The 22,859-nt window shown below is 52.9% G+C and overlaps 1 protein-coding gene across 5 annotated transcripts in view; it reads right to left on the bottom strand.

Annotated features, from left to right (window-relative positions):
• CD276 (CD276 molecule) overlaps positions 1–22,341 on the bottom strand; it is a 29,254-nt gene extending 6,913 nt beyond the window's left edge. The window contains exons 1-6 of one of the 5 annotated variants that reach the window (XM_087428679.1): positions 22,190–22,341; positions 20,255–20,353; positions 6,294–6,480; positions 5,952–6,062; positions 3,175–3,516; positions 2,706–3,002 (exon numbers count right to left, since the gene is read on the bottom strand). In XM_087428679.1, the coding sequence (XP_087284805.1) occupies positions 2,706–3,002; positions 3,175–3,516; positions 5,952–6,006 (694 nt within the window). In that variant the 5' untranslated portion in view covers positions 6,007–6,062; positions 6,294–6,480; positions 20,255–20,353; positions 22,190–22,341. Of the gene's footprint in view, positions 1–2,705; positions 3,003–3,174; positions 3,517–5,951; positions 6,063–6,293; positions 6,481–8,331; positions 8,609–12,451; positions 12,593–20,254; positions 20,354–22,189 lie in introns of those variants that run through there. The other 4 variants (XM_087428677.1, XM_087428680.1, XM_087428676.1 and 1 more) reach the window with 4 other exon arrangements.
• Positions 22,342–22,859: the final 518 nt, after the last annotated feature.

Here is a 22,859-nt window from a genome sequence, read left to right as displayed (position 1 = left end):
CCCAGCACAGAAAATACATGCAGGTTCCTCCATACAGACAAGAGTGGGCCCTGAGGGTGCCAGGTGAGGGCTCTGGGCTTGCCCAAGGGGAGGAGACTTGCCGGGGGAATGTCTCCATGCCCTCCTGTTAGCTATCTCACGGCAGAGGGGAGGTGTTGAGGCACCCACACCTGGGTTTGAGCACACCGTCCTATGGCCCAGACCCTGGACCCACACTGGGTCCTGGGCAGAGGCCTTGGAGACAAAAAGTCTAAAAGACAGTGCTGCTTTCCTGTGCTCTCTAGAGACCATGAGTGTCCAGGGCGTCAGCGGCCCAGGAGCCAGCGGGTTCTGCAGAAGGCACTGTCAGTGCAGGGAGCAGGGCCATGAACCCTTCAGCAGCAGAGGCCCTGGCACAGACACAGGCATTGGCACGGATGGTACCTTCAGCAGGCATCAGCTGGCAAAGCTGCTGCTCTGGATACTGGAAGTGAAGGGACCATCAGCCCCATAAGCAGGAGCAGGAGAGGAGAGCAGCTGACATGAGTGGCCCATAGGGTGAGTTCACGAGACACACGGAAGAATCCCCTGGGGGTCCCAGCATGGGCTCTGGTGGCCGAGCACAGAGCAGAGCCACAGAAACACTCTGGGCTGGGGGAGGGGGGTCTTTCTATGTTCGTCGCTAAGCTAGTGTCAGTGCCCAGGACACGGGTCAGACTCGCCCTCATTCAGCCAGTAAAGGACAGAGCAGGGCTCAGACCCAGGTCCTCAGGCCCCATGTCCAGGGCTTGCTCCATAAAGCCCCCTCCACACACAGCACACTCAACTAAGCTCCAGCAGGCACAGGAGAGACCAGGCTGGAGAACTGACAGGCTGAATCCCAGAATGTTTTAGAAAGCACAAAGCTGGCCAAAGCAAAATACAGGCCAAGGGCTCCAAAGTAGGCCAGACCTACTCCAACAGAAACAGGAGGCTGGGGGCTGGGAAGCAAAAATTAGGCTGAGAGGCTAGAAGTTGGATTCTGATCCTGGTGCATCTGCTCACTACAGAGTGCTGGGGCCAAGGTCCACAGACTCCCATGCATGAGTCTAGAGGGGCCACGAACCCTTAGAATTTAAAGGCAAACTACTGCATTTCTCATTGATCCAGTTTTCAGAGAGGTGCCTGACTCCCAGGAGTCAGAGCCACTGAGCTAGTCTGTGGCCTCGGGAAAGTTCTCTCTTCAATCTGGGCTTCAGTTTCCTCATCCATGAAGTGACAGTGCCTTAAATGTTAGCTACTAAAATTTAAACAAGGGTTTCTTTCTTTGGTGGGGTAAATGTTCCCCCTGCAATCACATTTGTACACATAAGCTCTTCCTGCACAGTGTGGCAAATATCCAGTTCAGCCCAGTACAAATTATCACAAAGTCCACCGATCCTTCAAGGTCCTCTCAGCCCCACCTGTCCCTGGAGACTTCTCCTGACCACTCCAGCCCATTCTGACCACTGGCCCCCTTCTCTGAAAGCTTCACCTTCTCTGTCAATCTCACTCTATCTGATATTCTTATTCTCTCCTGTGGACACACCAGACCATATGCTGTTCTCTAAAAGGTCAGGGAGACCCCTCAGGACATCCAAGAACCCAGGGAGGTGACTCCCTCACAGAGAGCACAGACCCAGGGGGGTCTCTAGGAAGAGGGCAGAGTCAGTCTTGGAGAGGGGGTGGGCAGAGGGAACAGTCTTGCCAGAAGGAAACACTGAAAAGAGAAGGAGGAATGAGCCTGAATTCCTAAAAGACAAGTGTGATGGTTGTCAGGAGTGAAGCCACGTAGGTCCAGGCACACTGGAGGGGGAGACGCAAGTCAGGAATAAGTCCGAGACTAATGCAGAAACTGGGGACTGGTGGTGGTCAGGACTTGGGCGGGCGGGAGGTCGGGGGAAAGTCATGGGAAGAGAAAACAGGAGAACCAGACAGACAGACCTGCTGTCCTGACAGCAGAGAACGTGGGGAGGACCCTGGGAATGCTCAGTGGGCTCAAGTGGAAGGACTGAGGAGCCAGACTGAGGTCCAAACACAGACCGAGACTGCCTCCCTTGGCCTGAGTGTAGGCCTGAGCCCTCTTCACACCTCCAGGCACAAGAGGCGCCCACTGAGGTAGGCGCTAAAAGAAAGGGTGTCTGGGCTAGGACCCACCCGAAAACCAGAGATTGAGGGAATTGCCAAACGGGCGACGTCGATCTAGTGTTTGACCACATGGGAGCAGCAGAGAGAACCCAGGCCGCTTCAACTGCTCCCTGGGTTGAGCGCAATTCTGACGCTGATGGGGTGAGCGGGACTGACCACCTGGAGAAGCCCATCTGCCTCTCAGGGCCTCAGAATCAGCTGCTGCCCATGGACCTTCCCATCACCCGGAGAAGTTCCCGTAGGAAAGCACTCCCGGGCCATGCCCTGTGGCTGCCCCAGAACTCCCGCCCACACCTCTAGATTCCAGGCAGGTGCTCGGTCCCTCGAATAGGAAGGATCTGTACCACCTACGGCGCTCTGGGAGGGCAAATAGTACAAATGATTCTTATCAGCTCGTTAAAGCACGTCTCTTAAGGACTTCTTGGGGGACAGTTTGAGACACCTGAAATGTATGAAAATGGTTTTTAAAAAGTCTTCTGACCACCCAAAACTATCTAAACTCCAGCTCAGGGTCTGGAAAAAAGGCGGCGGCTCCCTCGCCAGCTGTTCGCTGCCCCTACCTGTGATGGTGACGGAGCCGTGAGCGTCCTGCTGCAGCACGGGGTTGCGCACCAGGCAGCTGTAGGTGCCATTAGCGCCCAGCACCACCCTCAGGACGCTGCGCACGTCGAACAAGCCCTGCTCGTTGGCCATCTGCGACGTGGTCACGTTGCCGGTCAAGGGCGCGCCCTGCCCGTCCTGCCAGAACACCTCAGCCTCGGGGTAGCCCCGGTAGCTGGAGCACGTGATGGTCACCGTGTCCCCGGGCCGCAGGTCCTTGTTGGGCTCCAGAGTCATGCTGGGCTTTGAGTAGGGGGCTGGAGGGGGGAAGGCGGCAGAGGTCAAGGTAAGGCAAGGGCAGGGGACACAGTAGAGGAAAAGAGCGCCTGGGGCTGTGAGTACAGGGGTCAGCACTCGGACGGGAGTTAAGGGGCTGCGGGAAGTATGACGGGTGTACCGAAGGGAGGGCGCCCCCCTCCGGGCGCTCACCCGCCACCTGCAGGCTGACCGCGGCGCTGCCGAAGTCCCGGATGCTCACGAAGCAGGTGAAGCTGCCCTCGTCGGCCACGCGCACGCGCTGCAGCCTCAGGGACGCGTTGCCCTGAGCCAGCAGGTCGGGGAAGAGCGCAGTGCGGTTGGCATAGCCGCTGCCCTGGTCCCGGCCCTCGGCGAAGCTGTGCACCAGCTGTTTGGTGTCCGTCAGCTGCCAGATGAGGTTGAGCTGCGCCAGGCTGAAGTCCGGCTCGGGCGAGAAGGAGCAGCGCAGGGTGGCATCGGTGCCTACAAGGGCCACCACGGGGTCTTCGGGGACCTGCACCTCCACGGCGGTGCCTGGGGGCGGTGGGGTGGGGCGGTGAGGAGGGGTGGGGACACCCTGGGTTAACTCCAGGCCCTGTCCACTCTTCCTTTAAGGCCTGACACCCAAAGTAAGTTTATTACCTGTGGTCCTCATTCAATTAACATGAATACAGCAAGGGTAAGAGTTAGGAATGCAACAGAGAACAAGACAAAGGTCACACGCCTACAGAGCTTTCACTTTAATGGGAGGGAGGGACAAACTAGCACACAATTCTCATCAGCATGTGATTAGGGGTAAGAGGGAAGAAAATAAACCAATGGATTAGAAGGTGATAGCTTTTCAAAAATCTGGCAGGTACTGTACACCTGTCTGTGCTGGTTGCATTTTCCCATAAATATGTATTATCTTTATAAATTGGAAAGGACAGTCTAAAAAAGTATACACCAAAATGTTAATAGTGTCTTCCTCTCGATGAGAAAGATCACAAGTGCGTTTTCTCTTCTTTTCCTAAACAAACATGATTAGTTTTTATACAAGAAAGAAAGAATGCCCATACCTTTAAATATGGTAGTGAGGCACATTCTCTCTAAAGAGATCTTGAGCTGAGATTTAAAGGGGAAAAAAAAAGAGCCCAACATACAAAGAGCCAGTTTAAGAGTGTTCCAGGTAGAGGGAACAGCAGGTGGGAAGGCCTTGAGGCAGGAGTCAGCTTGCTGTGTGAAAATATCAGGAGGCTGTCCAGCGTGGCCAAGTATCTGGATGGGAGAGCTCTGGGCAACCAGTAAGGAATTGAGGTTTTTCTACATACAATGGGAAGTCACTGGGGGTTTAATCAGGCATAATCTGGGTAACAATCCTTAAAACCCACTTGGCTTCTCTGGAGAATGGATTAGGAGGCTATTTCAGTGGTCTTTGTAAGAACTGATGATGGCTTAGCTTCAGAGGGTGGCAATGGCGATGGAGGGAATGGGACAGATTCAAGTTTTATTTAGGAGAGAGAATCAACAGAGTGGATTGGAGGTGAAGGGAACACAGGAGCATGAATCCAGCAGCCTGAGGTCAAGTCCATCCGCAGGGCCAGGACCCAGGGCACAGCCAGAGAAAAGCCCCGGGGGCAGGTTCCCCTGCTCCTCCTTTGCCCTCCGCCCTGTGGATTTACCCTGCAGCCTCCCCACCCAGTCACCTCTGCCTCATTCCAGCTCTTCTGTCAGGGCCCTGGAAAGTTGTGCAGGGGTCCCCGATAGCCTGTCTTTGGGGGAGGTGTGCCCCCTACCCTGGCACTGCCATTCTTGGGTAATGGTTAGATTAAGTGTGTGCTCTGGGCACCAGCAAAGCAGGCACACTCAAAAAGTGTGAAGATCAAACAATCTTGACATAAACATAATTGAATACAGCACCCATTAAAGGCATTTAGAAAAATAATTTATGGTTAGTATTTTCATTGTGAGTTATACAAAGGGAGGGCGTGTCACAATCTTTGCAGTGCATCCAGATCTCTAAAGGTCTTAAGCTAGCCCTGGATTTCTTGCTGCAACCCCAGGTACCCCAGGCCAGCTCTCCAACTGGAGAACAAGTGGACCAGGGTGCCCTTTTTAGGGGGGCATTTGGGGGATGAACTCGAAGAGTCACCCAGACAAAGCCTTTCTCTAGAAATCAGAGCAGCATGGGTAGAGGTGCTTCCTTTTTGTGACACCAGATGGCGCTAGACGCTCACTTTGTCTTCCCCCTGGAGGAAGAAGGCCGTCTCCCTCAGAGCAGAGACACGGACTAGGGTTGGAAATAAGATGAGGATATTGTTATTAAAGTAGCTGCCATTACTGAATGCTAACTCTGTGCCAAGCACTGTGTGGGCAGATTCACATCATTTATTCAACACGGTTATTGAGCACCCTCTATGTGGCCAGCACCGATCCTGGCACTGGCGATAGACGCTGCTCTTTGAGCAGAGCAGGCCATGAGCAAGTAAACATAAAATACGTCAGGTGGAGATAAAGGCTGGGAAGAAGCATGAGGTGAGGTCGGGGCTGGGAAGGGATGAAGAAGGATGGTGTGCTCTTTTACACAAGGTGCCAGGGAGCCTTCCTGAGGAGGCAACATTTAAGAAAAGACCTGAATGAAATAAGGGATCAGGCCATGCCGACGTCTGGGGGCAGAAAGTTCCAGGCAGAGGGAACTGTACGTGCAAAGGCCCTGGTGAGGGAGCACACAGGTGTGTTCAAGAGACAGCAATATCACATCAGCAATCACATTACCATTTCACAGAAGAGCAAATGGCGGCTAAGAAATGTAAAGAGAGTTGCCTATTGGATCCCGAGGTGGAAATGAGTGTGGACAGGGCACAGGCGAGAATGGGGGAGGTTTGTGAAAACCCTCCCCATCCCTACTAGACAGAGAGGCTTGGTGGGAGCCCTGGTGGGAGAGGGCGCCCCCCTCACCTCCAGTCCAGTCCGCATACTGCCCCCCTCACCTGTGAGGCAGAACCACAGCACGCCCAGGGCGGTGGCCACACGCACACCCAGCATCTTCCCGTGAGGCAGCTGACAGCTGGGCTCTCCGTGGTGGAAGGCCGCCCCTGCCTCTGAGGAAGAGGAAGTGAGGCCTTTGTCTTAGAAGGTCATTCCAGGCCCTCCCTCTGGGCTCTCCCCTGGACCAGCTGGGGGAAGGCTGCCACTGCCCCTAGGGAGATCCCCCCTCCCACTCCCCACAAGGCTCCCTGCTGAGGGAGTTTTTGAGAGATGCTGGCAGGAGGGAACTGAGTCACTGGGGAGACTGGACCAGGGGAGGCGGGCAGGGGGCAGCTGGCACCCACCCTGTCAGAACTAAAGAGGAGGCTGAGGCAGCCAGTGAAGGCAAAACTGGCCTGCTGGGCAAGGACGTGCACGGATCCGTTTGGCTCGAGACAGCAGCTGGTAGGGGACAGCAGGAGCTGAGGCTGGAGCCAGACTTTGAGAGAGGCTAAGAGGTCTGAACTTGGTCCTGAAGGCCGCTAGGAGCCACTGAAGGTTCCAGAATAGGGGAAAGGATATGGTCAGAGCTGTGCTTCCTAAAGATTACTCTGACAGCATCTGCGGGATAAATGACAACTGGACAGAAGAGACGACGCAGGTTTGGGTGAAAATGACAGCATTTGAGGACGTGGGGAGAAAGGGAGCAGTCGAGGGTCCATGATTTTGAGCTCAGTGACCGCGTGGGACACTCACTGTGGAAAGGTTTGGTGTAGGGCGTGTGAAGTTAGCAGTGTTTGTGCAGAAACTTCCAGGGGAGAGTTCTAGGAGGCAACTGGGTGTATGAGTGTGGGGCTCGGGAGAGAGGACATTTGCTAGTTTAACACACGTATGCTGAGTGACCAAGATGGACCAGAAATGAAAGAGGCCAGGACTGGGGCTGACCTCCAAGGCTGGAGTCAGGACTGAATGAGAGGTTTGTCTGTGCCATAGGTCAGGGGGCCCAGACCTCCCTGGGTCCAGCCCTGCTCCCAGCCCTGGCTGCCCCGCAAGGAGCCTGACTTGGGCAGGCAGCCCCCACCGTTTCCCTGTGTCCCACAGCTGCTGCCTGATTATTCATGCCACGTCTGGATCGAGCCACATAACCAGTGTCGATCCATGCCATCCGACACTGATTGACAAGAATACAAACGATTTCACATTCTCAGAACCACCTGGGGAGACCGGCTGATCAACTTGGTCCCATTTTACAGGAGAAAAAGCACTAAAGCCCAGATAAGTGAGGTGACTTCATTAATGTGATGTGATTTGCCAGTTAGGACAGCTGAGAAGGTTCAGGTTCCCAACCTCCTGCCACGACCTCCTGCCCTCCCGCGGAGCACACCTCATCAACAGCCATTAGCATCAATTCCAGTCACAGGCACCCGGCCTCAACCCTTCCAATCCCAGCCAAGCACCCCACCCCCCACTCCCAGCAGCTGGACTGAGGGAGTCCCCTAGCCAGACCTGGTGCATCCTGTCCTCCCCCACCCCCGCTCCCAGCTGTCCACAGCGGGGAAGCCCTGAGCAGCCACTTCCTTCCCAGACACTTCCGGTCCAAACCCCGGTGGCCTTACAGCCTCGCAGCCTGCTGAGTCAGCAGCCTTCCCGCTCCATTCATAAAGGCACCCTCGGCAGGCACCACATCCTGCCTACAAGGGCCACCACAGCCCACAGGAAAAGCTAGCAGGCAGTGGCCTGCCGTGCTTGTCTGCTCCCCCCAAGGAAGCACCAGGGACCAAAGATTAAGAAGCTCCCAGATTCCAAGTCTCTCTTCTTCTCTTTCACCTCTAGACAAACCACGGCCTGTCTGTTCTTCCCAGGCTGCCTCCTGCACCTTCCCACTGCTGCACACGCCCTTCCTCCACCTCCCACCCTGACCTGTGCCGCCAGCACTCCTCCGACCCTCCGGCGACCCTCCTCACCGGCCCTGCCATCTCCACTCTGTCCCCACCAACCCCACTCTCTATGTGTCTCCTCCTAGAACCTAAGAGAAGAATCCGTTCCCATCCCTCCTCCTGCTCAAGAACCTCCCATGGCTCCCCATTTACTATCAAAGTAAATGCATGTTCCTCTGCCTGGCACTCAAGACCTTTCTTATGACTGTCTCTTCCATACACCAAGCTAATTCCTCACCCTAGGGTTTTCCTCCCCAGGATCTCTTGGGAATGCCTACCACCTCCATGAATGTGGAAGATCAGGGGACACCCCTCTCCTGATCAGACCTATCCGGGCTCCCCAAGGGCTGAGATGTCCCTTCCTCCAGAGGGAGGATGGGGAGTCTCAGGGGTGGGCATTGGGCTTGCTCCTTTGACTCTTTCCCTGGACGCTGGACCCAGGAAACTTCCCACCCTCATGGCTTACCCTGTGGAGAAGCACCCTGACAGTCCAGAACTAATGAGATCTGAGGATTCCACAGCACCAAGAGGCTCCAACCCAACAGCTGTGCATCCCCGCCTCCCCGCCGGGAGCTGAGGGCAGGAAGGAGAAACACAGCTCCGAGACAGGCACTGCTCAGGGAATGAGAGGATGTCCTGGGAACAGAGAGCCAATCACTGCCCTTGGGGACAGATGGGCTGCCCCGGTACACAGAGCCCCATGGAGACGCAGGGACCTCATGGGGCATACACACCACTCTGCCCACTTTTTCTACAAAGGGGAATTCTCAGCCCCAGGCAGGACCTGCCCTGGAATCAGCATGTGCCACCCCTCCCAGTGAGTCACCAGCCAGCCCTCCTTCCTCCTCCACCTTCCCCCTCCTCCCTCCCAGCCGAATGTGGCAACTCCAAGGAGCCCCGCCAGGAAGGACCACAGAGTGCCTCGGTTTTCCCAGAGAAGCAGGAGTGAGGGGCCCAGGCACCCTCAGCCTGAGGGTGCAGTAAGCACATCCAACCCCAGCAGAGGGGAAACTGCAGGGCAGTTCCTGAGAGATGACCCAAGATGGGCCCCATAAAACCAAAACCAAAAAACCTGGGCTCAGACTGGGCTCTCTACCAAGATGCCCTGGACCTGGGGATGCCCCAAAGGGACTGCTTGCCTCCACCATGACCACCAGCAGCATCACATATTCTCCTAACCCCCTGCCTCCCACGAGTCTCTACAGGGGCTGCTTGGGCAACATTTCCCACAAAGAGGGCAAGAAGGGTCAGGCCATACAACCAGCATCAACCTATGCTAACCAGCATAGCATACAAGCAGCTTCTGAAAATAACAGTTAAGCCTCTGGATCCAGCTATGCCTGAAGCAAGATGCACACCTCTACCGCCAAGATACTTGAGCCAATCTTTTTTTTTTTCCTTAAGCCAGTTTGAGCTTTCTACCTGCAACTGAAGGAATCCTTGAATATACCTTCATTCATGTATTCAGTAATTCATTTAACTATTCACTGAGTGCCTGGTAGGCAGGCACTGAGGACAGAGAGATGACCACACAACGTGTCCGTCCTCAAGAAGCCTGCGTTCCAATAGGGAAGGTGGACATGCCCATGAATCACTGCAGTCCAGTCCAGTATACTATTTAAGATACAGTGGGGGCTACTTGGAGGCACCTCAGAGACATGCTAACCCTAAAGGTGAGTCCTGAAAAATAATACACAGCTCCCCAGGTAGACAGCCTGGGAAAGGTGCCCCACCCAGCTCCAAGAGACCTGTCCTCCTGGCACTGCCTGTCTGCCTCTCAGCCAGATCTCTGAAATGGTAGAAAGTGAGCCCCAAGTTTGGGGTTCTAGTCCCAGCTCTGACCCTTTGCTGTGCAATCTTAACAGGTGACTTCCCCTCTCTGAGCTCAATGTTCCCATCTATAAAAGAAGAGCTTTGCTGGATGCTAGTGGAACTTCATTAGTACTTTAAGCCTTCATGTACTCTATCCTTAAGGTCTAGTCAACTAGCTGCCATGCAGGTCACATTGAAATGTACAAAATAACTGTGGCAGAAACCACCAGTTTTCCCCTTACACCTGTTCTCTTCTTCCGTAGAATTTTTAGGCATATGGCCATTCGGCTAAAGACTACAGATCCCAGCCTGCCTGGCAGCTGGGTGGGGCCGTGTGACTATTTTCTGGCTAATAGGATATGAGAGGAACTGATGTGTACAGCTTCTGGGTCCTGCCCTTAAAGGGAGGGAGCATACCCTCTCTTTTCTCCTCCCCCTTCCCACTAGCTGGAACACAGACGTGGTCAGCCACCTGGGACCACGTCAAAGGCCACACCTGGGACTGCACAGCAGCAGGACAGCAGGACAGCAGGACCCTGAGGAGCTGCAGTATCAGCCCTGGACATACCCAGACCCTCACATGGGTGGGAATAAGCACCTATTCTCGTGTCACTGCTATTTTGGGTCTTTCTTAAAGGATCTGAAGTGACTCATTTAGGGAGCCATCCCTCCCTTCCTTTCTCTCCTCTTCCCCACCCCTCCCCACCCCACGAAAATTGCCACTGCTCAGAGCAGCAAAAGGAAACCACATCTAAAATACCTGTTTCAAAATATGACACTATCTCATCAGAGTCACTTAGTGATGCTGGGGCCAACTTAGGAAATATTTCAAGGGTAGACATGACCAGGCTTGGGGACTGTTTGAGGAGAGGGAGGGGCTGTAAGAGTCAAGGATGGACTGAAGGCTTGAACAGCTGGGCGCAGTGGGTGCCTAAGATGTGAAGACCTGGAAATGAAGCACGTTCGGGGGGAAGAACAATTCCTATTGGGCTTGAGTCATGGATCATCCACGTCAAACGTCCAATGGCCTACTGGACACACAGAGAGGGATGAGGTAGCCATGCACTGGAGGTAACTGAAGCCAAAGTTGGGATCACTGAGGGAGATCGCAGATGAGAAGAAGCCCTGCAACAAATTCGGGAAAGACTGCAGAAGTTAATGGTCAGGTATCAGAACAGGGAACCTGTCTCTGACCACCCCCACAACCTCTGTTTGCCCCCTGCAGTGATGGGTACCCACTACCTCACAAGCCAGTCCACCGGCTTTTGGGCAGCTCTCACTGGTGTACCTTGTACTGAGCCAAAATCTGTCTCCTATACAGCCTACATCAGTCCTCATTAGACCCCTTGGACCACACAGAACAAGTCTGCCCCCTCCCTCGTAACAGCCCTGCAAGGATTAGACCTTCCTCTCTCTTGACGAGGTCACATTGGGCAGCCAGGTCATATTGTTCACCAAAATAACCCAAAGACTATCAAATTTATGGCCAATGACCAGAAGTTGTTTGCTCGCGTTGCTGCTGATCCACATCTCTGCCACCCTCTTCTGATGGATTTGGGGAAGGATTTGTTACTGTTACATTTCATCCAGTTAAGCCTAGTCCATCCCTCTAACTGCCATGATCTTTTTTTTTTAATTGCAGCAAAATACACATAACATGAAGTTTTTTAACCATTTTTAAGTGTTTGGTTCAGTGGCATTAAGTAAGTTACAGTGTTGTGTAACCATGCCATGACCTTTTGAAGCATTGTTTTGGCAGTTCCTGGTGCACAGAAAGTGCTCAACAATTTTTCAGTGGATGAAAAACAGAACAAATGAAGGTCACCCCAAAAGGCTGCTTTGTTTCCTGTGTCATCAAGGTCCTCAGGGAGAAGACAGGAATAGGAAAACCCCACAGCACCAGGGTCTGCCCCGGATCAACGTCCATCCACTATTCCGGGCTCTGGGGTTAGAAGACTTCCTACTTGTGCTGCCACTGAGCTGCCCACCCATCCATCTCATCCCCAAGGCTGTCATGAGACACATCACTGCTTCTGGCAGGAGACCAGGCAAATGGAAAAGAACCAGAAAAAAGGCTCATTTGAAGAAGATGGACTCTTCTTCAAGTGCTCAATGAATAATTGGTTCCAGGACTTTGTCTGGTATTAAGGACATGATCACCAATCTGTTGTTCCCATAATGTACCCTCTTCCCCATAAAACTGGTTATTTGCGCATCTCAAGTCTTCCAGCACTCATTTATCCATTCATGCAACACACATGATGCAGGTTTATACCAGGCATTACGGGAATGGAGGGTCAAGCAATTCACTGGAGGAGTGGGGAGGCTTAGTAAGGACCTTATCCAAGAGGAGACATTTCAGCTGTCTGGCAGAGGGCAGAGCATGAGCAAAGTCACAGCAGAGTGGGCCCCCACAGCATCCTCTGGGAAGACAGCGACTCCGGGGAGAGGCTGTCAGGAAAGGAGGTAGTAAGGGGGCGGTTAAGGACCCTGCATGGATTCTGGACACAGTGGGAAACTGTGGAATGCTGCGACCCACACCTCCACCCCCGCCCCCGCTGTCTACCCCAGTGGTTCTGAAACATCCCTGATAGCTCCTCAGAGATCTTATCTCCAAGTTCACTCAGCACCAGGAGAGGCAAGCCCAGGGGCCAGAAGACAAATCCCTTTAAGGCAGATTATCACCTCCCAACCTGGCCTGAACTTCAGTTCCTGCCTCACAGCTTCTGCTCCTCATTTCCTTGACAAAGAAGCAAAATAGACGCTGAACAGACCTTCTCTGCCTTCAGTAGCCAGTCTTGGAACTCTTAGTTATTTTGCTCCACATCCTCATCCCAGAGTGCCTCTCTCTTATTCCAGACTGGCTCCTTTTGATCACGGGGCTCCACGTGCCTGCAGCAAACCGAGTCCATATGGTGCTGGTGGGGCTGACCCCCAGCCTCAGGCCTCCTGCATGACCACACCTGACTCACTGGAGAGGCCCTGCCCCGCCCCTACTCAATGATTAGCTGGGGAATGGGCCTGTGAGCCAAGCCACACCCAATCAGAGACTTCCCAGAGCTTTTCCGCTGAAGCTATCAAAAAAGACTCCCCTTGCTGAGGTAGCTAAGAAGGATGTGGTCTGGGGCTGTTAGCAATGAATCTATCAGCTGCCAACCATCTAAAGAATTGACTCAAACAAATAAACAGAGGCAGAGAGAAAGCTGGAGGGACACAGAGCCCTGAAAACATCATTTAAGCCCCTATGCCTGAAGCAAGCTACACACCTAGACTGCCAAGATACTTGAGCCAATCTTTTTTTTTCATAAGCCAGTTTGAGCTAGGTTTCTGTTACCTGCAACTGAAGGAATCCTTGAATATACCTTCATTCACATACTCAGTAATTCATTAACTATTCACTAGGTGCCTGGTGGGCAGGCACTGGGGGCAGAGAGATGACTAAATGATGTGTCTGTTCTCAAGGAGCCTGCGTTCCAAGAGGGAAGGTGGACAGGCCCATGAATCACTGCAGTCCCGTGTGGTGTCCTATTTAAGATGCAGGGAGGGCTACTTGGAGGCAGCGCAGACACAAGGTCATCCCAAAGCTGAACCCTGAAAATTGACCTGAAGCTCCCCATGTGGTCAGGTTAGGAAAGGCCTTCCAGGCAGAAGGAGAAACCCATGCAAAGGCACTGAGGTAGGAAACAGCATGGAAGCTGGAGGCATTGCAGGCAATTCAGTAGGGGCTGACATGAGGTGCAAGATGGTGATCACAGGAGGAGAAGAAGATAGAAGGGAGGCAGGGGCTAGAGCAGGAGGTTTTGCTTGGATTTTGTTTGTAGGTGGTGAGGAAGAAAGGGTTGTAAGCAGAAGAGTAACATTATTGCTATAGGTAGGCTCAACATTTGATTAATGGATCAATATGTAATGTTAACCTTGCTGAGAAGGTTTGAATTTTAAAGGAAGATATTTTAAAAGGGCAACAGTTTACTCAAAATAAGAAAGAGTTAATGGTGGAACTTTGGGCATCAAAGAATTTTTTTCTAAATTGTACCCTCCTGGGGCTGTTCAAAACACCCCACTCCACCTGTGTGTGGACATACTGCTAGTCCTAGATGTAGAATGAAGTCAGGCAGGAGTCAGCAGATTTCTTCTGCAAATGTCCAGACAGTAAATATTTTAGGCTTTGCAGGCCATCCGATATTTGTCGCTACTATTCAACCCCGGCCGTCACAGCAGGAAAGCAGTCATAGACAATGTACAGCTGCATAAGCAGAGCTGTCTTCCAACAGAATTGAACTATGGACACTCAAATTTGAATTGCATAAGATTTTCATGAATCCCATGATTTTTTTCAACCATTATAAATGCAAAAACCATTCTTGTGGGCCATACAGGAACAAGCCGCAGAAGATTTGGCCCATGGGCCGTAGTTTGTAAAAACTGGTTTACAGAAACACTAGCACCACTGCCCAAAGCTACCCAGGAAACAGCAAAAATGGGAAACCACAGGGAACGGATAACTCAATATGGCCATTAACCATGGCACGTCTCTATCATGGAATAACATACAGCTTTGCAAAAGAACAGGTACTAATATGGAAATAAGTCCATGAAATATTGTCGAGTGAATAAACTATATTGCGGGTTGTCTGACCTTATTTCTGTATTAAGAAAATGTCAGCGGCCGGCCCCGCGGCTTAGTGGTTAAGTGCGCGCGCTCTGCTACTGGCGGCCCGGGTTCAGATCCCAGGCGCGCACCAACGCACTGCTTCTCCGGCCATGCTGAGGCTGCGTCCCACATACAGCAACTAGAAGGATGCGCAACTATGATGTACAACTATCTACTGGGGTTTTGGGGGAAAAAAGGAGGAGGATTGGCAATAGATGTTAGCTCAGAGAAGGTCTTCGTCAGCAAAAAGAGGAGGATTAGCATGGATGTTAGCTCAGGGCTGATCTTCCTCACAAAAAAATAAATAAATAAATAAAACTGTAAAAAAAAAAAAAAAAATGTCAAGTCCTATGGTCCCAGTTTAGCCCCCTACCTCTCTCTCCATCTCTCTATCATCTATATTTCATTGCAGGCCCTTCCTTCTCCAGCACTGAACCCCCTGACTCTTGCTTCTAGGTTCTCTCCTTAACTCTCTACTATTTTTTTTCCTAGATGATTTAATCCACTCCCATGGCTTTAAATATCATTTTTATACGGGCAACTCCCAAACGCACTTCTCCCGTCCACACCTTTCATCTGAGCTCCAATCTTAAACCCAACTGTCTCCTAAACATCTCTGTTCTAATGACTCACAGGCGTCTCCCTCTTAACATGTCCTTCTTCAAACTCTTGATTTCTCCCCCAAACCTGTTCCTCCTCAGCCCTTTGCACTTGGTAAAGGCACCACTCTCCACCCTCTGCTCAAGCCAGGAACCTGAGTTTCTCTCACCTCTACAATCCATCACCAAGAACAGCCATTCCGAACCCCAAAATACATCTCAGGGGTCTGCAAATTACAGCCTGAGCACCAAGTCCAGCCCTCTGCCTGTTTTTGTTCAGCTCACCAGTTAAGAAAGGTTTTACTTTTTTAAATGGTTGGAAAAAATCAAAAGAAAAAGTATATTTCATGACACATGGAAATTACATGAAATTTAAATTTCAGCGTCTGTAAATAAAGTTTCACTGGAACACAGCCACACTTCGTTCACTTACGTAATGTCTGTGGCTGCTTCTGCACTACAACAGTAGAACTAAGTAGTTGCAATAGTTGCAAAGCCTAAAATATTTACTTTCTGGCCCTTTGCAGAAAAAGTTTGCCGACCCTTGATATATCTTTACTCTCCACCTCTGCTTCTCTCTCTGGTCTGCCAAGTCACCATCATCTCTTGCCTGGATGACAACAAAAGCCTCTTCACCAGTCTCCCCACTTTCTCTCGTCCCCCCATCCAGTTCTATACTCCAATCTATACTCTACACAGCAGCCAGAATAACTGCTATAAAAACATAAATTGCATCATGTCATTACTTTCAATATTTAATCCCACGACTGTTCCTTTTACTTGCCATAAGACTTCTACAGAGCCCTATCTGGTCTGGCTCTGCCCACCTCCCCCGACTCACCTCCTCCCATTTAGCCTTCACCACAGTGGGTCTCTGCCAGTTCCTACAACATGAGATCCTCTTCCCTACCTCTCAGGATGCTTCCTTCTTCCTGGATGAACGAGTGACACCTCTTTATCCTGAGAATCACCTTAGCAGAAAAGCTGGGTCAGAGGTCGGCCACTCTAAGGAAGTCCCTGTTACTCATTGCACAGTTCATTTTCCTCATGCCATACTAGAAACTCCCTGAGCAGGAACCACGTCTGCTTTATTTACTATTGCATCCTGATTCTAGCAAGGTCTTGGCACACAATGAGTGCTCAGTGCATTGTTCAATGAATGAATGAATGAATGAATGAATGCATGTGTGTTTAGGTAGATAGAGAGATGAACAGCTGCAAGTTTGCATATGGGAAAGGGTCTGGAAATGAACCCAACCCTGGGGGGTGGGAATGAGAATAAGAGTCTACTTTCATTTTCTAGTTGATACACTTCTATAACTTTGACAATGAGCATGTAATTCTTTTGCACTTAACAAAAGGAAACAGCAACATCAAAGATTCATGTGGATTTTAGACCAGGCTCCAACTCTCACTTGCGAGAATCCCTAGAGCAAACCCATTACCTCTCTGGGTCTCTGTCTCCTCAACCCTCAAAGGAGGTCCTGGCCACCATCCCGTGTTGGTGCCTAGCCACCATCACATGCTGGGCTAGTGTAGTCACAAGAGGCTTCATGGAAGAAGTGAGCCCTGGCCTTCAGAAGATGATTTTGGAGTTGGAGATACAGGTTCAAATCCAGACTCTGCCACTTTCTAGCCATGTGATTTTGGGAAAACATGATTTCTAAGCCTCACTTTGCTCATTTGTAAAATAGGGATTATAAACTCTACCCTCATAGTATGCTTATAGGACTCAACTGAGCAAAATTATCTAAACTGACCTAATTAGTATAGGTTCTCTATAAATGGGTGGGGGACTAGGGAGAGCGAGAGGAGGGGGTCTCCACAGTTCCCTGGGAACAGCTCCCTGTTGACCTTCTCTTTTCCTAATAATCTGAGTCATTTTGGGCCTTGTGTGTTCAATGCTGTCCACTGGGCACCACTCCCCAGCCCCGTGATCCCACCCAAGAGAAGAAATCAATTCTTCTTCTCAAAGCGATTTCTGTATGAGTCAGGACAGCAGTATGTCATCAGGGCCAGCCCAGCAGAGCAGGGCCAAGGTTTTCTTGGCATCCTTCGCCTGCTTCCCTCATGGTTTTAGGAAGAACAAGGAAGAGAGGAGAACAAGACAGAGCAGAGCCCCTGGCCTTCCCATGCCACACCATCCCCACCACAGCAGCCTCTCCACACTGAAGTCAGGGCATCAGAACCAGAGGAGGCAAAACCAGAGAGCACCCAGCCCGTCTCCGTGGGTCTGAGAGCCTGGTGAGACTTCTGCTGCAGCAGCTGGCCTGCCTCTCATACCCTCCTCTGGCCAGGGGGCCACCCCAAAATGAGTCTGCATCTTCTAGGGTTCGACAGCCACTTGACAAGGCAGCGTGACACTATCTTGGAACTGGAAGTGTGTGCAGAGGCTATACACACACGTGGGTGCACACGTGTGTGTACAAGCACACACACATACACACACACACATATCATCAGAAGCACAGAACCGTGAAAAAAGTGAACGCTACACTGAGCTCAGAAGAGGTCTGGCCAGAAGACGGGATGCGAACCAGGGGAGGGGAAAGAGGAAGGGAAGGGATGAGAGATCATAAGACCCAATCAGGGGGTGGAGCCCGGCTCAAACCCTGGCAGGCCTGCAGCACACACATCTGTATCCACTCAACCTCTGCTGAGTCCTGCTAGGTGCCCACCTAAATATGTCTGGAAATCCCATCCCTTCCAGAAGCCTTTCCAGACTTCGCTCTCCAGATGTGTTCTTGCCTCCAAATTCTTTAGGTTTCCACCCTGAAAGAGGCTCATCCTAGCAGAACAACTCTGCGGACCACTCTCCACCTAAGCGCCAGCCCCTCTGGCTCTCCAAGGATTCCCCCTGAGGACTGGAGCAGACTCCACCGGTCTTCAGAGCTTGAAGGCCCTTCGGAGTTCACCTGGTCCAGTGACCACCTCCACGCCCATTGTACAGATGGGAATCTGAGCCTAGAGAAGGGGTGCAGGCCACCCAAGGGCATATGCTCAGTCATCAGTTACCATCAGAGGTGACTAAGAGCCAACTCACAAGTGCCCCCGGGGCCTCAATTCCTCAGCTGTTAAATGGAATCATCAGGCTGCCTCACCTGCCCCAGGGTACACCTTCAGCTCAGGAGCAGGCACCCCTGGGTTCAAATTCTGACTCAGAAGCCTTGCTAGACGCATGATCAAGTATAAATGACTTAACCTCTTTGAGATTCAATTCCACATCTCTAAAACGGGGGTAACAATCCCTACCTTACAGGGCTGCTGTGAGAATAAAATAAGACGATAGGTTATCGTCTTATTTTAGGCCTTAGGAGAGCATCTAGCACCCAATCATCACTACTTTTGTTACTATTGCCATGCACACAGGGACAGGCCTCCTGGGCAACCCTACACAGAGCCTCCCCTTGCCCCCCACCCCACTCTTCCCAGCTGAGACCTCCTCTGTCAGGCTATACATCTAGGTCCCTGGGACCATTACTGCTTCTATGACCCTCTTTCCACTTAGAACCCCACCAGCACCCCAGCTCGGAAGCAGCAAATGCACAATGTGGCTCCACCTCTGTGTCTGGCTCATCCCTAGTGGTCCTCTCCCCCTTCCTCTTCCCAGAAGCCAGGACACAGCCACCTAGTAGTGGGCTTAAGCCCCTACTGCCCCTGCTGCTGCCACATCCCCCAGTACAGGGCCTCCCCTGCAAGCACACATTCCAGTGTCTCTCCCAGGGGAGTCCCAGGTCCTGGGAGCCTACATGGACTTTAGGGTGGCCTGGGAGCCCTGCCTCCCAGAGGCAGCATCCCTCCCTGCTCCAAGGCTCCTAACAAAAAATGCTTCTCATTCCCCACTCCCAGTGGGTTTCCCTCCAACATACCCTCCCTATACCTTGGGAAGGCCAAATGCCCAAAGGTATTAAGAGTGTGGAGGAGGCATCCACTCTCTGGACCACAAGAGAACGAGGGAGAATGGGGGCAGCTGGCTGGGAGCACTGGTCAGAACTGGAGGGTGGACGAGGGACTCCCGGAGGCACGACTGTGCCGAGGACCAGGCCACTGGATGAGTAAGAACTCTTAGCAATGGTCCCAACCAGGCTGCAAGGACGACTAGTCAGGCCTGCCATCTCCCCAGCTTCCCAGAGGAGTCCTCTCTGCCTCACTGTGGGGACCCTTAGCACATCTTGCCAGGCTCCAGAAAGAGGGCTGAAGCCTGTGCCTGCCTCCAGAGTGACAGAAAGAGCCAGTTCTGGAGGCAGACAGCCTCTCAGCTCCAGCATTTGCCAGCTGTGTGTCTTTGGGCATGTGACTCACCCTTTCTGAGCCTCGGTTTCCCATCTATACAATGGAGCTAATGATACCCTACCTCACAGGGCTGCTACAAAGATTAAATGAGATGATGTCTATTAAGAGTCCAGCACAGCTCCACCCCCGCAACCGGAAAACTCAGTGCTCCTATGTGGAACTTCATACTGCAGGGGTGGCAGAACCGGGGGCGGCAGGCGAGGGTTACACAACAGCACATGTGGCCCTCTCCCAGATGTTTGGTCCATTCTGAGCCAACGAGACCAAAGGAAATTCCTCAATGATCACATGGACCGGTTCCCACCTTCTTTCCCCTCCCCCAGGCCTTGGCTATGCCTTCCCTCTTTTGCTGGTAGACTTCCCTGTCACTCCTGCCCTGGGGGTGTGGGAAAAGGACAGCAATGAGAAATGGCCACCCACTCAGAGGATACGCTCACGGGCAGTGACATCATCCCGCCTGACCTTCTTCCTTCTCCCCTGACCCCATGACTCAGGGCCACGGGCTCAGGCCCTAGGTGGTCATAATCTGAAAGGATGCTTGGATTTGGGTCATTTTTCTTCACATAGTCCAAACCTCACATGTCCAACCAAGCAGCCAGCAACAGGCCACTTGTTCTACAACACTTTCTAGGAGTCTCTGGATGCTGTGGAAACACGGCTCTATGATCACATTGCATCTCTGACTCCAAACAGTATTGCCCAGCTTGGTGTCAAACCCAAATCAGGCTCCACAGAATGAAGATGTATGACTCCAGAGCAGGTTACGGTTTAAGGATGGAGGAATTCCCATAAGGAGGTTCAGAAGTCAACCTCACCAGAATACGGACACAGCCTCCTCAGAAGGGACCCTTGCCACAAACCTTCAAGTGCCCACCCCGGCTGTCAGGCATCTGAGCATCTCAGACATTCAGCCAGCCTGCTTCCCTCGGGTGCCCAGACAGAGCTGCACAGGGACAGGGACAGGAAGGAAAAGCGGTCCCCAAATCCCAGCATCCCTTCTCACCCTCATGCTTGCATTAACACAGGCTTCTCACCTTCGACAAGCTGGATGGTCTGATTTCTTGGAGCACAGGAGTCTGGAGTAACTTGGAAAGCTCACTGCAGGCAGGCGGGAGAAACCACCAGTGATGTCACTGAAGAGAGAAAAGAACTCCAAAGATCAGTCATGGGACCAAAAAAAGCATTGCCGAAACCACTTCGTGCAAAGCTCACTCCCTCAAGGGCCCCCCTTGCCATACAACCCCTTAGTGCAAAAACTGATGTTCCCAGCGCTGACCGGACCCGAAGTCCTGAAGAAAAATTTCAGTGACACCAGGAGTGTCCTGATGTCAGACAGCGATGGACGTAATACGGGGAGACAGATTTCCATGCTCCATAGTTAACACAAGTGTTAGTGCTTAAGCTCAGGAACTCCAGCTATCAGGGAAATGTACTCACCCAAAATACTCCCCTTCCCAAATGAGCTGGAAATATGAGCCACACTCATGCCCCACAGCCCCAGAGCCCTCCACCCCTCCCTGCCACTCAGATCAGCCCAACCCATCAGACATGTTTAGACTTCAATTTCAAGTTTAGACTTCAATTTCCCTCAGCCTCCACAAGCTTCCCACCTATGTGGAGGCCCCTAAACTACAAGGAAGGCTGCACAGCATCAGATTTCCTAGGGATTTCTGGGAGGCCTGTGGGAATTAGAGGGGGCTGAACTAAATAAAGAACTCTGTCAAGACAGAACAGCTTCATTACTTTCTAATATAGAAGCTAACTGCTAAAGACATGCTTATAAGAAAAGGACCTGAGGCCTTAATTTAATGATGAAACCAGACTCATTTACAATTATCCACATCCAATTTGAAGGTAAATAGTTTTTCTCCATTAAGCCAAGCAAATCCTTCCCCTCCCCCCAATCTTTTTTGCTTTGCTATTTGCTTAACGTTTTCCCTCAGTGATAGATCCCATATCTGAGTCATCCATCACACATTTCTCATTAGGGCAGGTTTGGCTTAGAAATAAATCCCCTTTTCTGACAGTTCACTGCCTTAGGCCTCCAAACCTGCCAACTGGCTAGCTAAACAGCAGTGGAGGGCCTTGGGACACTGAGATTCAATCCCCTCCTCTCTAATGTAGCCCCACCCTGGGTCCCCACCTTCCCTCCACCCTGTTCCCCATCTCCTCTCCAACCTACCTCACCCATCATCTCTCTGAGACTTCCCAAGCTCGAACTGCCCCATCCCTGCTCCCTCGTGTGCTTTGGCCTCCATCTGCCTTCCCATCCCGGACGTCTATTCACCTCGTCACCCAGGCCAGCTGTCCCTCCCTGTCCTTCTCAGAATCTGTCCCCCTCATGCCCACTGCTGCCCGTGGAAGTCCTCCAGTGGTCCACTCCTTCATCTTTCAGGGCGAAGCAGAGTGGACCCTCCCCTCCCTAACCACTCGCCCTCCCCTCCCTGGCAGCTCCCCCTCCTCAGAGTCGGTGGTCAGGTCAGGGTGTTTTTCTCTGCAGGGCTCCGGAGACTCTGCTTCCCTCCTAGCTCCAGCTAGCGGCTTCGTTAAGCTTTCCAGAATCATCAACATAGTGACAGACCTGCCTCCATTCCCCCTGCACACCTACGGCCTCCGTAATCACAACCACCCACTCAGCCTCCTCCAGCGGCTGCCTGGGTGCGGGCAGGTCCCACAGCGCCCCGGCGCCCCCTCCGCCGATGGACGGGGAGGCCAGGTTGGGGGCGGGGTTGGATTCTGGCAGCCCCCAGCTGCCTCTGGGCCCTAGAGCTGGGGTTCACCGTGCCCAGCGCGCAGGCCAGAGCCGGACCCGGGGGAAGGGCTGGGGTGCGCGCGCCCTGCGAGGGAGGGGGCCTCACTGCCCGCCGTAGCAATCCTGCAGCGGCCCCGCCGCCCGGCGGCCCCGCCAGCCTCGGCCGCAGACAAAGGCCGCCCCCGCCGCGCCGGGCCCGCGCCACGCAAGCACTCACCGCGCCGCGCCGACTCCCGGGACGCGCGGGCGCAGCGGAGCTGCCGAGTCGCCGCCGCCGCGAGGCCGGGCCCGAATGGGGGCCGGGGGCGGCCCCGGGAGTCCGAGGGGCGGGGCGGGCTGGAGGAAGCCGCGGGCCCGGAAAGGCGGCCCGGGTGCGCCCAGAGGCCGGATTGGCCCCGCGGCGGCGGTTTGGGGCAAAGGCCTGAGCCCGCCCGCTGGGCAGGGCATCGGGCTGGACCCCGCCCCCGACCCCAGTCCAGACCCGCGCGGGGAAGGCCGGGCGCTCCGGGAAGGGGGCGCTGATCTAATCGCTACTCTTCCCCCCCCTTCCCACACTCCCAAGACCCGAAGTTTACTTTCTGCGAGGGGGACAGGTGACTGACTGGTCACTGACCATCCCACCCTCCAGGCTGCTGGCGGCAGAGCCAGAGCTAGATCCGGCTGTCCCAGCCTGTCCTGAGTTCTCTCCCGGCGCCAGGCTGGTACAGCGGCCTGGAAAGGGTTAAGTCGACTGCAAGGAATTAAGAGCTGCTGGGAGCTCTCTATAAATACAGTGTCGTGGGCGCCTGAGCCAACCGCAGGGTAATTTCCACTGAGCTGGTTTTCCTCTTTTCCTTCCACCCACGGCCACCCGGCCAGCCCTGCCCCCAGCACCATGCCAGACTGCT

The sequence above is a fragment of the Ceratotherium simum genome, chromosome 3 (genome assembly GCF_057802395.1).
Source record: "Ceratotherium simum simum isolate JZ-2026a chromosome 3, ASM5780239v1, whole genome shotgun sequence".
Classification (NCBI taxonomy): domain Eukaryota; kingdom Metazoa; phylum Chordata; class Mammalia; order Perissodactyla; family Rhinocerotidae; genus Ceratotherium; species Ceratotherium simum.
This window is presented reverse-complemented; position numbering and strand designations above follow the sequence as displayed.